Source organism: Abramis brama (assembly GCF_963993115.1).
Source record: "Abramis brama genome assembly, chromosome: 22".
Lineage (NCBI taxonomy): Eukaryota > Metazoa > Chordata > Actinopteri > Cypriniformes > Leuciscidae > Abramis > Abramis brama.
The window spans coordinates 20,278,017-20,295,489 of NC_139984.1; the positions used below are offsets into that span (position 1 = coordinate 20,278,017).

Below are 17,473 nucleotides of genomic sequence, written 5' to 3' on the forward strand. Positions count from 1 at the left end.
TCCATTCTGCAAAACTGAGTTGATGCCATCTGGCCTCGATGATTTGTGAAGGAACTATAGGCACACAAAAAAAACCTCTTACAATGCTCAACATGAAGTAAAACAAACTAACAAAATCCCTGTGTGATTTAACAAAACTGAAAAAGAACATTTATGAAAGTGTTGAAAAAAACTGCCATGAGGCATAAAGCCAAATTTCATAATGACTTTATAATTGACTTATAATAATTTTTTTCCCAAATTACCCAGTGTGTGTTGTTCAGTGCTTCTGAGTATTGTTCTGTTTGCAGCACATAAAGAGTCCTCTGATTTGACTGAAAACACTGGTCAATAAATTTTGATTTTGTGGTTATTATTTTATAGCCCAACTCGGCCTTTCACTCAGAACTAATGGAGCGAAACGCTAATTCCTCACAGGGAGTGTATCGTGTTCCAGACATGAGTGCTGGGTATCACTGAAACCTCTGGAGGACGTCTACAGCAGTCAGGAAATAAACGCAGGCATGCACTGATCATATAGGGGGGTGCAAACCTGGATGGGTGAGCTTTCTGCGCACGGTCAACATCACCTGCCCGTTGCGGGCAGCGTTGGTCATGAGCTCCAGAACTTGTTTGTGAGATTTGCCTTTGACGGGAACGCCGTCAATACAGATGAGCTCATCTCCAGCCCGCAGACGCCCATCCTTCTCTGCGGCACCCAGAGGAACGATGGCACCAATGTACACCTAAAGAGAGATGGTGTGGTTAAAGGTCACATCATTTTCTGTTGTGACAATATAGTGACGAATCACTGTGAAGCATGTCAACGCTCACTGGCTGTTCCGGTCCTTCTCCACCCAGCACTCTGAACCCAAATCCAGTCTCCTGGTTCCTCTTGATAAACACGTCCAGCTCTTTAGTGTTGGAGGCTGAAAAAAAACAAACAGCAAAATTAGCTGTCAGACATAAATATTGTGGTGTAAACAACAATTCTGTCTCACATGACCACAACCAGATCACAAATGTCAAGGTAGAACTCACGTTTGCTGTCCAGCATGGCTTTAGACTTGAGGTAGAGCTCAGATGGGTCCAGTTTTGGGGAGCTGGAGCGGATGGCATGTGGAGGGAAGGGGAGAGTCTGGGGCGCAGGCTCAGCCGGACTGGGAGTTTCAGTACTGACGGAGCTGGTGGAAACGTCCTGCTTCTGGGTAATGGGAATAGCTGAGGTGAGCTAAATGAACAGATGGACAAACATTACCCAAGCATTCATCAACGTTCCAGCACTTCAGTGAATAACACACTTAAGTACTATCCTAAACCCTGGCATCTCTAATTAATATTATTAGGCTATTATGTAAAATGCTTTAAAGGATAAAGAAACAGCCTATTTATTGAAAATGTGATGTATTGATCGGAATATCTGCATGATTATGTACCAAACAAGCATGAATCTTCATTATTTGTCATGGGGTCACTCAAACGTGCCTTTATGACTCTCACTGTTTATATCCGTGTTGAATACAATGCTATACAAACAGCACTGCAATTAATAATCAACATTTGAGCCTGTGTGAGAAACACTTGTGAGAGAAGCCCACTAGGAAGCGCTCCTGAGGGGCCTGTTGACTCAGCAGAGATGTTCGCTGCAGAAACTGTTGTTTGCCTCGAAGTGATTCGCCATATCCTGCTCTTAAAATAACATTATAGCGTTTGGCACTTGCTCTGTGAATAATGTACGACCGCAAGGAACTCGCTTTGCTGAAAAACCGAGAACAAGGCCGATAAATAATTCATCCTGCTTCATCTTCATTTCATCAAAATTCCCCAGTGTGTCTGAATTAAATCCCCAAAATTGAGTAATTAAAAGACATTTAGCTGAACTTACAGGTTTCAGAGACTTCACGGGAGATGTCTGACCTGCAGGCACAAACAGATATAAAGAGGGAAATGAGAATGAGCGAGTACAGTTGGAAAAGAACGTTCCGAGACTAAATAATTAGTCAGGGCCGTTTATTGCTGGAAAAAAACGCAATTCATCAGTTTATTTATTACATTTAATACCTTTAAATGTGGAGTGTGTCATTTTTGTCTGTCATTGATCTGATAAACAGATAGTTTGTGAGAAACAGATAGATGTTGCTGTCGGGATGCTCAAACAAACAGAGCATGTTTTCAATAGAAATCAGCCTACAAATGGCTTACTTACTGCAAAAACTGTATACTAAAGTATTTTAACATTAAACATTTTTTTTGCACACTTTACCATTAATACCAATATCAAGAGGTTTGCAAAATATTAAATCATGTCAACATCTGTGTCCATGTGAACAACAAAACATACACTACGTTTCAAACATTTGGGGTTAGTATTTATTTTATTTATTATTATTATTTTATTTTATAATACTTTTATTCATCATTAAATTGATCAAAGGTGACAGTAAATACATTTATAAATTAAAAAAGACTTCTATTTCAAATGCTGTTCTTTTGAAATTTCTGTTTATCAACAAATCCTGAACAAATCCTTAAGCAGCTTAATTGTTTTCAACATTTATATGAAGAAGAAATGTTTCTTGAGCAGCAAATCAGCATGTTAGAATGATTTCTGAAGGATCATGTGACACTGAAGACTGGAGTAATGAAGCTGAAAAATCAGCTTTGCCATCATAGGAATAAATTACAATTTTAAAATGATTAAAAAAGCATTATAAAAATCTTTCTGACCCCAAACTTTTGAATGGCAGTGTAGAGGAATATAATTAAAAAAATATTAAAATCCAAAACTTTTTATTCCAGAAGCTGGATTTCAATCTGGTTTATATTAATACAATGGGAAAAAAAATAAAAATAAACAGTGGCCACTAAGGGGCAGTGTAATCCACATTGCATTTATGTATACTGGAAAAGTAAATTAGATGACATAATATACACAATATGGGGTATGATGACCTGTGACAGGCATGTTTATGTACAGTATTGTGTGTGTGTGTGTGTGTGTGTGTGTGTGTGTGTGTCTGTGTGTGTGTGTGTGTGTGTGTAATATGATAAAGCCCTGTATGTTACCTTTCAATAAGGTCTAGCAGTCTTTATTAAAAAACTGACAATGTAGAACATCCACACCAGCTATATGCAGTGCTTTGTGAAGATTTGAGCATATGACGGCGTTTGTATAAGTCAGAGAAGAAAAGCTTGTTTATGAATACGCTTGACCTTTTGTAGCCACAACCCGATAGCAGCACTGTGACAGCCGAATCTTGGAAGTGAGCAAATGAACACAGAACCTGATATTTTCACTTGGGCTCCAGACAAACCACAGACTAGATGCAATATAGATCTGTGTGTATAGCCGCCATGTGCCCGCTGCTGTGCATGCAAATACAGGCTTCAGTTCAATTAAAACGCTGTTGGGGGGTTTCTCTGCAAGTTCAGATGGTAGAACTGATGTTAAACTGTTTTAATGAGATTCATCTACTGTATATAAACTATTGATAAAGTGTCCACAAACTGGAGAAGCACAAACTGAAGTTGTAATCAGAGACTTTGTACACAAATGAAGAGTAATTAAAAATGACATCACTTTATCTCGATTACTTCACAAATGAACATTAATCACAACAGTAACGTGATGTACCGAGATGGTGCGCTCTAGTATTTTCAGTGTCACGGTGCATAAGTGCGAACACTCTTTCCTTTAGGCTTTAACAGACTCATATGATTTTCAGTCTCGCTAAAATGTGAAGATCTCTCACTTAAACACAACCGTCTATCTGTTTCATCTTTCACCCTCCCTGCTATGTCTCTCGCTCTATTCTTCTTCACACATCTTCAGTTTACACTTTTTCTTAAACTTTGTCTCTCTGAGTTTATTGTTATCTAAGGGTACGTTTACACGAGAATAAAAACTTTGTGTGCAGACGACAACGTTGTCAGGCCAGTAGTTGGCGATGTTACTTTCTGAAGAAAAGCTACGTACCCATAGAATGAACATGTAATACACATGCGCATGATGTCACAAATTCAGGTTTTTGTATTTTTTTACACGGAGAAGATGCAGTTTGAAGCCCGTTTTCAAAAGCATTTAGCATTTTCAGGTCCCCAAATTTTGGCATTGTCGTGTAAATGAACAACCAAAATGCAAAAAAAAGTTTTTAGTTAAAAAATGTGTCCCCTAAAACAATGAAAATGAAATAAATAAATGAGCTAAATGAAAAAAAGGAGTTGAAAATTAAGTTGAAGTACTAAAACTAAAACTGAGATAAAAAAATAAATTAAACCTAAACAGCAACATTTAAAAATGTATTATGTGATTGTCATTTTTAATAGTTTTATCTTTTTTAAATGACTAAAATTTATATTATTTCAGATTTTAAGTTTAGGATCCTCTATAATTTATATACTGTAACATTATTACTAAAACTTACCAAAAAATTTAAAATAATAATAATTAATTAAATATATTAAAGGTCCCGTATTATGCCCCTTTTCGCAAGATGTAAAATAAGTCTCTGATGTCCCCAGAGTGTGTATGTGAAGTTTCAGCTCAAAATACCCAACAGATCATTTTTTACAGCATGTTTAAATTGTCATTTTTTGGGGCACAGAAAAACGCGCTGTTTTAGTGTGTGCCCTTTAAATGCAAATAAGCTGCTGCTGGATGACCCAGGGGGCGGAGCTTCATGAGCTCGCGCTCAGTCTCTCAGGACAATTTCATCTCACGGATTGATGATAATATCAGAAACTCTCAGTAACGGTGTTCATTTCGAGTCGGACAATAATGCCTACAGAGTCAGAGTGCTGTATAGAGATGGAACAGGTATAGTTTAGTAGTTTAATTACGGTTATTTTAACGTATTTTTCATCTGCTTGTATGTATCCATTATTAATTAATAGCCTACAAGTCTGCTGTTTCGGACCAGGTCCGAATGATGATCAAACATATAACGTTACTGATGAGTTTAATAAAGTTTATTGTACATCACACAAAAGATGAAGCGTCAGTTTTACTTCAGAAAATCACCGTAAGAGCTGAGTAAACACAGTAAGTTATAAGAAGTGCGCAAGTACATAAACGAATTTCGGTAGAGTTGAGGGAGCATTCCTGTGGGCGGAGGTTAGTAAAAAAACGGTTCTAGTGACGTCATTAAAGAAGGAAGTAGAGGGATGTAGTCCAAACGGGCCGTTCGATGTAGGCGACTTCTGTTAAATAAAATATCTCGCTTGGCATTGAACTTTGAGCTTTATAATTTTACAGATATTATTTATGCTCTAACAGCAACATTACACACTAACTAAAGTTTGAAACATGGGATCACGAAGAACGGGACCTGTAATAAATACTACAATAGTATATAAACAATACTAAAATAACTATAAATGATGACATAACCCAAAAATGTTTATTCTGTCATCATTTATAATTTATTAGTTAACTATCTCTTTAACTGTCACTAGGGCCAGATCTGGCATGCAATGGGGGTGTAGTCAAACATTGTTGGGTGTAATTGGCCACACTCTCTCCATCACTCACCTCCTCTGAGCACCAGCACGTTGACCTCGCTGCCCACGGGCAGGTCTTTGAGGATGTCCACCACCTGTGAGTGGGAGAGGGTCTGTACGTTCTGCCTGTTAATGTCCTTTATCACATCCCCCTTCAGCAGACCTCGGCACCACTGCGCGTCCAGAATCATCTTCACCTTCTGGCCCAGCGGGCAGTCTGCGATGGCAAAGCCGAATCCACTCGGCCCCTTTACCAAAGGCACGCTGACCAGCTCGGGCTGCAGCAGGGTGCTCTCCCCCGCCTCTGGGTAGCGTCCGTTGGGCATTGCTGCAGCTGCAGCTGGGTGTCTGCTATCGGTGCTCATGTAATGGAGGTCCTGCAGGGAGGGGGTGCCTTCTGAATGGATGGGCTGCCCGTCCATCCCCCCCGGCATGGCAGTCATTATGTCGCCTGTGCCCTCTTCGCTAGAATTGGTGTCCTCTGGGAGTGGGTATCCACGACACAAGACCATATCCACATACTGATTCACAGGAATGGACTGGAACATCTGCACCACATCTGCATGGGTCTTTCCTAGCACACATGCACCGTTTATGTCCACTATAACATCACCTACATAAGAGAGGAAGAAAAAGCATGAATGATGCAGACGTCGGATCTGTTCCAAACCCTACCTAGACAGCATGTTTAAGCACCAAAACTGCAATCCTGATGCAAAAGCTGTTCCAAAAAGGATGGAGCAGTTTTTATGCCTTGAAAAATACACTGATTTGGCCTAAATGTAAGGCATCACATGACAAGTCCAGACAGATGGAATTATAATCCACTATTTACCCCAATTTTTGTGTGTAATATGTGCTTTTAGTATTATTCATATTATACTATTATAGTATTTATTAACATTTTGAATTAGCTTTCATTTTCATATTTTTACTTTAGGTTTATTTTGTTATATGCTTTTGTAATTTTCATTTAAGTTTTCAAGTTCAAGATTTTCATGTTTTATTTCAATGAATGAAAAAGATTTTTTAATAGTTTTAGTTAACAATAACAATACTGTTTTTGTGCTTATTAGAATATTTCGTTTTAGCTTATCAACATGCTAACACTAGATGCATTTTTCTGTACATTCCTAATGCAACGGTTGTTTCAAAGTGTGTATAAAATATATATTTTTGGATTTAGTCTAAGGTAGCATGAATGCAGCACTTCCAAAATGCATTGCACCAATTTTAGTGAATATATATATATCAGTGCTGAAAAGTATCAACAAAAACTGTTCATAAGTTCTTATTAAAACACAATTTCACCCAATGTCTGTGCGTGCTATGCAATTTGCTTTAGCTTAGCAACATTAGACTCATGCACTCCATATGTGTGTGGGATGTGACCATTAAAGTTGTCTATTTGTATTTAAGACTATATAGAGCCTTTTAAATCAGTCACAAATAAGATATAATTTTACCCAGCATAGTGACTTTGAAGGTAACTGTAGACAACAGACAACAACTCACTAGGATCTGGAACATGACTACGGTGTCAATTTCAGCTAAAAATTTCGGCACAAACAAATCCTGCCAGTGTGTTTAAACTGTTAATTTTGATTCCAGTAATGAGAGCTGTCTTGGCTCCTTCTGTTCTGTTCATGGGGGAATCTGTATGGAGTATGATACGCAGTGATAAAGAGGCAGTGCCCACATAACCATTACTCGAGCTAAAGTCAATGATCCGCTCAGTTGGTGCAGTCTATCTAATGGTAAGTGTGTCTATTGATCAATGCCGAGAACGTTGGGGGATTCCAGCATTCTTTTCGATTCCGGACCACTCAATGGCTTCCTTCCAGGCTCGCTTCACTTCTTGAAAGTGATTGTTCTACCCGAGTCATCCTGCTGCTTATACAGTAATATTGGCATGGAAAACACTGTCAAAGCACCACAAGCATCAATGTTTCTTTCAGATCACCAGGAACTCGCATGTAACTGGGCCAGGTCTACAACTAGCCATGATGGTAATAGTTTTGAGACCATGGTGAGTTTAGATGTTAAGTAAACAAAAATGTAAATTATTTCTTACTGACCGGCCCGATGAATATTGCATATCTGTTAACTAATCAGTTTGGCTGACTTTTATTCAAATAATTGCTGTTCTTTTGAACTTTCTATTCAACGTTTAATGTTTCATCAAAAATATTAAGCAGCACAATGATTTTCAACACTGATAATCAGAAATGTTACTTGAGCAGCAAGATAATAATGGTTTCTGAAGGATCATGTGACACTGAATACTGGAGTAATGGCTTCAGAAAATTCAGCTTTACCATCACAGGAATACATTGCATTTAAAAATATATTAAAACAGAAAGCAATTTGAAATTGTAATAATATTTCACGATATTACTGTAGGAGGCATGGCTTTGGATGGCGATTTGCAGCGAGGGTGGGATCGTATGCTTTTGATGCTAGCAGGCTAAAGTTAGCATTTCCCAGATCACCTATTGCACCTTTAACAGCATGTGCCAGCGCAAACCCTCTTTTGGCCTTAGAAAAACTACTGTCAGGATTTACAAAAAACACACAGTGAAAACTAAGCGTTGGAAAGGCCTTATTGCATATGCATTAGTAGGAGTTTATAAGAGGAGAGTATTTAAATGAATCATGCAAAGCAGGGCCGGCCCTAAACAATTTGCTGCCCTAGGCAAGATTTTACCTGGTGCCCCATGCATCACAGCCCATTTCACCCTGTCATTGTGTTCATGATTATTTAGCCTATATATATATATATATATATATATATATATATATATATATATATATATATATATATATAATATATATATATATATATATACACAGTGAGGAAAATAAGTATTTGAACACCCTGCTATTTTGCAAGTTATCCCACTTAGAAATCATGGAGGGGTCTGAAATTGTCATCGTAGGTGCATGTCCACTGTGAGTGACATAATCTAAAAAAAAAAAATCTAGAAATCACAATGTATGATTTTTTAACTATTTATTTGTATGACACAGCTGCAAATAAGTATTTGAACACCTGAGAAAATCAATGTTAATATTTGGTACAGTAGCCTTTGTTTGCAATTACAGAGGTCAAACGTTTCCTGTAGTTTTTCACCAGGTTTGCACACACTGCAGGAGGGATTTTGGCCCACTCCTCCACACAGATCTTCTCTAGATCAGTCAGGTTTCTGGGCTGTCGCTGAGAAACACGGAGTTTGAGCTCCCTCCAAAGATTCTCTATTGGGTTTAGGTCTGGAGACTGGCTAGGCCACGCCAGAACCTTGATATGCTTCTTACAGAGCCACTCCTTGGTTATCCTGGCTGTGTGCTTCGGGTCATTGTCATGTTGGAAGACCCAGCCTCGACCCATCTTCAATGCTCTAACTGAGGGAAGGAGGTTGTTCCCCAAAATCTCACAATACATGGCCCGGTCATCCTCTCTTTAATACAGTGCAGTCGCCCTGTCCCATGTGCAGAAAAACACCCCCAAAGCATGATGCTACCACCCCCATGCTTCACAGTAGGGATGGTGTTCTTGGGATGGTACTCATCATTCTTCTTCCTCCAAACATGTTTAGTGGAATTATGACCAAAAAGTTCTATTTTGGTCTCATCTGACCACATGACTTTCTCCCATGACTCCTCTGGATCATCCAAATGGTCATTGGCAAACTTAAGACGGGCCTTGACATGTGCTGGTTTAAGCAGGGGAACCTTCCGTGCCATGCATGATTTCAAACCATGACGTCTTAGTGTATTACCAACAGTAACCTTGGAAACAGTGGTCCCAGCTCTTTTCAGGTCATTGACCAGCTCCTCCCGTGTAGTTCTGGGCTGATTTCTCACCTTTCTTAGGATCATTGAGACCCCACGAGGTGAGATCTTGCATGGAGCCCCAGTCCGAGGGAGATTGACAGTCATGTTTAGCTTCTTCCATTTTCTAATGATTGCTCCAACAGTGGACCTTTTTTCACCAAGCTGCTTGGCAATTTCCCCGTAGCCCTTTCCAGCCTTGTGGAGGTGTACAATTTTGTCTCTAGTGTCTTTGGACAGCTCTTTGGTCTTGCCCATGTTAGTAGTTGGATTCTTACTGATTGTATGGGGTGGACAGGTGTCTTTATGGAGGTGTGGAGGTGGACATTTTAAAGGCAGACTAACAGGTCTTTGAGGGTCAGAATTCTAGCTGATAGACAGGTGTTCAAATACTTATTTGCAGCTGTATCATACAAATAAATAGTTAAAAAATCATATATTGTGATTTCTGGATATATTTTTTTTTTAGATTATGTCTCTCACAGTGGACATGCACCTACGATGACAATTTCAGACCCCTCCATGATTTCCAAGTGGGAGAACTTGCAAAATAGCAGGGTGTTCAAATACTTATTTTCCTCACTGTATATATATATATATATACACACACACACACACACACACACACACACACACACATTACAGCCTAAACACAAATACCAAGAGCATTACATCTAGCATTCAAGTCAAGTCCCCATTATCTTTTATAGCGCGTTTTACAATACAGATTTAATGTGAACTTTGCTATTTTTAATAAACCTGTAAATAAATATCATTACTAATTTTGGCAAATAAATTTTTAAAAATGCCATACACAGTACAGGTCAAAAGTTTGGAAACATTACTATTTTTAATGTTTTTGAAAGAAGTTTCTTCTGCTCATCAAGCCTGCATTTATTTGATCAAAAATACAGAAAAAAATGCAATATTGTGATATATTATTACAATTTAAAATAATTGGTTTTCAATTTATTATACTTTAAATTATATTTTTTTCTGTGATGCAAAGCTGAATTTTCAGGATCATTACTCCAGTCTGTCACATGATCCTTTAGAAATCATTCTAATATGATGATTCATTATCAAAGTTGGAAACAGTTCTGCTGCTTAATATTTTTTCATAACCTGTGATACTTTTTAGGATACTTTGATGAATAAAAAGTAAAATAAATAAATAAAATAAATAAATAAATAAATAAGAAAATGTTTTAAAAATAGAAATCTTTTGTAACAACAATATACACTACTGGACAGTAATTTGGGGTCAGTAATTTTTTTCTTTCTTTTTTTGAAATAAATCAATAATTTTATTCAGCAAGGATGTGTTAAATTGATAAAGTGATAGTAAAGAAGATTTATATTATTAGAAAATATTTTTTTTATTTTGAATAAATGCAGTTCTTTTTAACCTTTTATTCATCAAATATATTAGGCAGCAGAACTGTTTCCAACACTCATAATAAATCAGAATATTAGAATGATTTCTAAAGGATCATGTGATAGACTGGATGTCACATGTGACACTGAAGACTGGAGTAATGATGCTGAAAATTCAGCTTTGCATCACGGAAATAAATGATAATTTAAAGTATAATACATTGAAAACTAATTATTTTAAATCGTAATATATATCACAATGTCAATTTTTTTTCTGTATTTTTGATCAAATAAATGCAGGCTTGATGAGCAGAAGAAACTTATTTCAAAAACATTAAAAATAGTAATGTTTCCAAACTTTTGGCCTGTACTGTATACCCCCCAAAACTGCACAACTGTAGAGTAAAACATTAATAAAAAAAGTGATAATAAAAAATGTGTCTTAAAACTGACATGATTGTTACAAAATCACAGTCTGGGGCCTCTGGAGAACTCAGAACAACTGCTAACATTAAGTTTAAGGTAAAAATAACTGCCATGAAATTATAGTATCTTACTCTTATGCAATTAGATATACTGTTCATTCACTACATCACTTTACCTCTGTCTTTATCCCCTTTTATCCTCTTCTCTTCTTTTTGGCACTGTATCTACTATCGCAGACAATGCTCATTTATAATGTGTCATGTAAATTCGGCCATCCGTCACAATCAAGAAACTTTCACCGTGTCTAGACCTGGCGCGAGCTGCCAGGCCCATTTCTACGAGCCTGAGTGTGTTAAGCACCCTCAAACAAAAGCAATGCTGTCTACATTGGATGCGGCGTTGCGCACGCTACACAACAAATTACCAACAACTGATCGCGTGCGCGCTCTGTTTCTGACGCACTTCAAGCACTCGCTGGGCGGAGGAAGATTGATGTGCCAGACTTTTTTTGCTTTATTTGGTAGTATTTCGAATTAATGGTTTTAAAATAGTATTATATAAAAAAATAAAAAATCATAAATAATAAAAGCACTCGTTCACTCATTCTGGCGCCCCTATGGATCAGCGGCGCCCCTAGCATTTGCCTATTCCGCCTATGCCGCGGGCCAGCCCTGATGCAAAGTGATTTACTAAGGTTTGCACTAGTCAATTTACTGGTATTTGCACCATTATTTACTGCCCAAAAAAGCACGTCTTAAACCAGACGCTAATTTGTGCTGCTCTTGGTAGATTGTGTTGGTCACTATGGAAATAATCCGGCTGCGCCTGTGTTCTTTAATTTGTGCGTTGTCAGTAGATCACGTGCAGAACTTTCCACTGCCATCAGCACTTTTTTGGAATTGCACTCTCATGCTAAATTCTCACTCTCATTACCCTGTGTAGTCAATCTGGCCCTAAATGAGTTGGGACCAGACTCTGGCAGAGCAAGACAAATACCAACATAAGTAAACAGTGAGAATCTACAATTAAAATATTTGTAATGGATTAATGTTTTGCCGGGCCAAAGAGAGGATCATAAACCGCCCTCTATGGCTTTTTTGATAGCCTTGACAAAATGTAAGAATTTGCATAAAGAAATTGGATGCAGTTGAATTAACCCCTCAGCACGCCTCTTTGAACCAGCTGAAGCATGTTTATTGCGCCACACTCGAATCCAGAATTAAATGTATATCTCGGTTAAACTGTTTTACAATTCTATGTACAGATTGATGTCTCCAGAGAGCCAGTATACTGGCAGTTGTTTCCTCACATTGTAATGGAGGGTAGTGAGTGTTGGTGTAAGCGCTGCAATTATCGCCAAACGCGACTCTGCAGGAAAGCCAGTTCCCCTGATGCTCACCCACTGATTCTGATTTATTCTATCGCTATCTACGTAATCCCGCTGTGGGCACTTTCACAGGATTATTTACTTGGAATCAGGTAACCCAGCAATGTGCCAAGAAATGGATGTGGCATCCGACAATGTGATCGAATGAGCCAGGGTGTTAATGTGTTTAACTATACTTAGATCCAATTAATTACCTGATGGCTTATTAATATTCATAAAACAAGCAACATGTTGCCTCAGAGCTAAATGAACAGGAGCCAAGCGGATTTACCCGAAGCGATTTTGTTATCGTGTGCGGCGGGTCCATCTCTCAGGACGTTTTTCACTTGAAGGAATTCATCTGGTCGGTCTCCACCGATGATGGTGAAACCGAAGCCCTGAGGACTCTTCTTCAGAGTTGTGCGCAGGATAGCACCCTGCAACTGAGATGGGTCCCGTGTGAATCCCCTCAAACCAGCTTCATCTAAAAAGACAGAGAGTGAGTATGTGAGACTAACAATTCAAAACTTGTTTACTGGGCAAGACAAGGTGTGTGTACTTAAGCAAGCTGTTGGTAGAGAAATCTCAAATGTCTGTCAAAATGAATGAAGTTCCCTTTTAATCTAATCTGTTCCTGCAGTGTTTATTACTGCACAACTGAAACCATCAGGAAAAAAGGCTCAGAAAGAAACAGAGTGCAGAGAGAACAGAGGGGAATATAACACAGAGAGAATAAACAGAAAAAGAGGGAAGTCTGGATTCCATTAGTCATTCGTATTGAATAATGCAACAGAGAGAGAAATAGAGAGAGAGAGTAAAAGATACTTTACTAAATGAGTGAATGATAGTGGGATTGTTCTGTAAATATCCACATACACTTCAATTAATCATCGCAGTTCATTCATTACACTTTACCTCAATTACTCCTCACCATTTACCCTAAGAGCAGCATATTCATAAGAGTGTTCTGGTTAAGAACTTTTCATTAATAATCACTAATTCAATGCTCAAACTACATTTGCCGATGTTTTCATCTGATAAAATGTTTTCTGATGAGCTGATAATGATTTCCTTTTTTTTTCTTAAACCAATGCGGTTTAATTTTAAGCACAATTTGCACATTGCCAGCTGTATAAATTATATTGCTATAATGAGGACATTTGAACTACTATAAATTAAAAAATATTATTACAATTTAAATGAACTGTTTTCTTATTTAATATGTTTTAAAATGTAATTTTTATTCCCGTGATGGCAAAGCTGAATTTTCAGCATCATTACTCCAGTCTTTAGTGTCACATGATCCTTCAGAAATCAATGTAATATGCTGATTTGGTGCTCTATAAACATTTCTTACTATTATCAATGTTGAAAACCGTTGTGCTGCTTAATATTTTTGTGGAAACCATGATACTGTTTTCAGGATGAATAGAAAGTTCAAATGAACAGCAATATAAAAGTCTTTACTGTCACTTTTGATCAAGTTAATTCATCCTTGCTAAACAGAAGTATTCATTTATTTAAAAAAAAACAACAACTTACTAACCCCAAACTTTTGATCGGTGGTGTATAAAAGAATAACTTGCAACAAAAACAACAACAAAAAGACTAGTCAAATAATGCACAATAGTTTTGGGTATCATTCTCTACTTCACCAATGATGATGCTTTCCAATTCTTGAGGGGAATATTACACATTTCCAAATTCCATTCTACAATTATTGGATTTCACAAAAAAAACCCTGAGGACTGTGTAAATAATGTGTTGAAAGTATCCATTAAATAAAAGAGCCTGTTTCTTGCTGCTCAACAAGTTGTGTGAAGCACAAAAGCACTGAGCACTTACATCAGATAACCACACAGAGTTATGAAACAATATAGACTGAAACTAGCAATTATATAAAAAATAATGTAGAGACTGAAAATGCAGCTGTCCCTTTCTCTCCCTAAGTGTATTTTTATTTATTTTTTATCACATGGTTTGAGTGTCTGAACATAATTTCACTGGTGTTAGATCAGTCTTTTGCTTCTAGTTGTTTTTTGTTGTTGTTGTTGTTGTTGTTTTAAAGTTCACTGTGGTTCCATGTTGTTTTCATTTTTGGGTGAACTATCCCTTTAAGATGAAGGTGTTCAACACTGACTCTGAATCAGCTGTAAATGGCGGATCGTACACTAATTACTGTCATTTATAACACAGCGGTTGAATTTTTTTTATTGTCTCATTTGAGAGTGCCAGCAGCATCAGATGAGGCCACATCAATCTCATTAGAGCAGGAATGGATATCTCACCATGTGCGGTGGGAATTGGATTTGCATAATAGCCACATTGATGAGTCGGACTGGCCCTATGAAAAGGATTATGTTGATTGTAATAACCATGGCACACATTTGAACTATGCGCCACAAGTACGTGCGAGTTGGTTGTTGGTCACAGGTACACACAAACCCATAGTTGCATGCTAGATTTATCCCTCTCTCTCTGCCTGTAGTGCTGTTTCCACATTCAGCCAGTGAGGGAATTGTGGGAAAAGGAGGGTTGATGTTTATGTTCACTATATTATGCTTCTCATGCATAAAGGGCTGCTGAGTCAGATTATGAAATGTCGGAGTATAATTAAAGGTGTAGTATGAGCGATGTGTGTGTGTGTGTGTGTGTGTGTGTGTGTGTGTCTCCACAAGTATAGTAATACCACAAATGTTTAATACCACATTTTTTGGTCCCCATGAAGAAAACAGATTATAAATCACACTAAATGTGATTACAGTTAACAATCATTGTCTACAGAAAGTCCCCATAAAACATGGAATTCAACGTGTGTGTGTGTGTGTGCGCGTGTTTTGTCGGAAATGACCCGAAGGCACAAGCGGAGTGGCAAGAGCTATAATTGTTTTATAATTGCTTGAGTATATGAATAAAATAAATGAAATGCATGAATTTTGTCTTTACTCTTATAATGGTGGGTAGAATTGTATAGTTATTCTCTGAAAACACTGCATGATTGCATTATATTTTTGCTTATATTTGTGCACACTCATCCCTGTCCTCTTCTCCACTAGGCAGTAACCATCCACTCATTAAAGTGTCTTGGCCAGCTAACAGAGCATAGCGTAGGGGGGCAGCGTCTGCTTTCACTAATGAGACAGAACAGACGTCCACTGCCAGCCTTCCAGAGGGGATAGGAGAACAAAATCAGTGCTCAGAGGACACAGGAACACACAGGAGACAGCAAAGCTCAGGGAGTCCAAACAACTAACAGTCAAAGTCTGGTTTAACCTTGAACAAGCTGAAACTGAACTGAAGTCATGTGTTGGCCAGTCAAAATATGAAATATATCATTCAGATAAAACAGGACATCATTTCAGAGTCATTTGGAAGTGGCCTCGGTAAGAATTGTTTTTTTTTTTTAAGAAATGTTACAGTATTTTTGATCAAATAAATGCAGCCTTGTTTAGCATCTTGATAACACAGACTTGTTGAGAAGTGATTTGCTGCATCCAAGGTAGGAACACATCAAGGCACATCCGAATTTAATGTTAGCTTTACTTTCTGTCTCCTGAGATACTTTCATCTAATCGATTTTTGAAGGCAGAATAGATGTAAGTTTTCAGACACAGCCATTGTGTTTACATGTTAACATTAGCACTATTTAATGCATGTTAGCATTAGCAGTATTAGACTTTTCAGCGGACTCTTATTTTGCATCTTATTTAAGACGGACAGTATGCAAATTGGTACATGGAACGTGTGTGTGTTTAAACTGATGCTTTAAAACTTGATAGATGAGCAAACACCTCTTGTAAACAAGAAAAAACGTAAAAATGAAAGAGTCAGAGCTACTGCTTAGTGGCACATAATAGAGGACAGAACAAGGATGTTAAATTAACAGTGAAACACCAGCAACAAAGTGGAACATTAACATAAACATACAAAAGCTGGTGCAGGTGAGCGTGAGCAAGTACACGGTCAAACATAAATACACACACAGATGGTAAAACACACATGCTAGCTTACAGAATTCAACCACAGATCATATCAACCCCAATCATATCATGCTGATTGAGTTCTTCTGATGGAAATGTTCTGCCCCAACTTAAATCAACACCTGACCTTCTCATGAATTTCTTATGAGTTCACTGGTATATATTAAATGGTATAAATGGTATATAAATCAAATGGTATATATTAGTATCTTTTGAACAGGTACCGCCCCAGTGACAGATTTTGTACCTTAGTGTGTGACATAAAACATCAAGAAATAAATTATTTTTGTTCCATGCTAATCTGTGTTTTGTCCTAACAAGCAATGACCTTGACACAAGCAACGCTTGGTCGCTTGGTTTCTATTTTTGCCACATCACGCCGACTGGCTCTGAAGTCTCAAATCCTGCGACACCATCTTCGTATTAAGCATAAAATATGTTCAGCTGGCATGTTGTTGCTTCACACAATATTGGACAGAAATATTGCATGACAATGCAGGAAACAGTTTGCATGTGACTTTTGTCACTTCCTGATCTCATTCCTATTGAATTGTTTCCTGTCTCCACATAACTAAACACCAGCTTGGACTAGTTTAAACCGGTTTAGACCAGAAAACCACCTCAGGCTGGTTTTAGAAACTCTAGCCTCTCAAGGATGCATTATGTTGATTGAAAATGTTTACATTGTTACAAAAAAATCTATTTCAAATAAATGCTGTTCTTGTAAACATTCTATTAATCAAAGAATCCTGAAAAATAGATATTATGGATTCCACAAAAATAGCAGCAAAAGTGTTTTCAACATTGACAATAATAAGAAATGTTTCGCGAGCAACAAACCAGCATTTTTAAACGATTTCTAAAAGGATCATGTGACACTAAAGACTGGAGTATTGGCTGCTGAAAATTCAACTTGGCCATCACAGGAATAAAAAAAAATGATTAAAGTAGATAAATAAAGTGGCAAAAATGAAACAAAAACAGTAGTAGTAGGAAATGGAGGAATAATGCATAA

At 37.5% G+C, this 17,473-nt stretch overlaps 1 protein-coding gene across 4 annotated transcripts in view; it reads right to left on the bottom strand.

The window, feature by feature from the left end:
• The window catches only part of magi3a (membrane associated guanylate kinase, WW and PDZ domain containing 3a), a 138,500-nt gene that overhangs the window by 11,533 nt on the left and 109,494 nt on the right, over positions 1-17,473 (bottom strand). For all 4 annotated transcript variants that reach the window (XM_084098568.1, XM_084098569.1, XM_084098570.1 and 1 more), the window contains exons 9-14: positions 12,771-12,962; positions 5,510-6,091; positions 1,865-1,896; positions 1,021-1,210; positions 814-908; positions 533-725 (exon numbers count right to left, since the gene is read on the bottom strand). In XM_084098568.1, the coding sequence (XP_083954694.1) occupies positions 533-725; positions 814-908; positions 1,021-1,210; positions 1,865-1,896; positions 5,510-6,091; positions 12,771-12,962 (1,284 nt within the window). The remainder of the gene's footprint in view (positions 1-532; positions 726-813; positions 909-1,020; positions 1,211-1,864; positions 1,897-5,509; positions 6,092-12,770; positions 12,963-17,473) is intronic.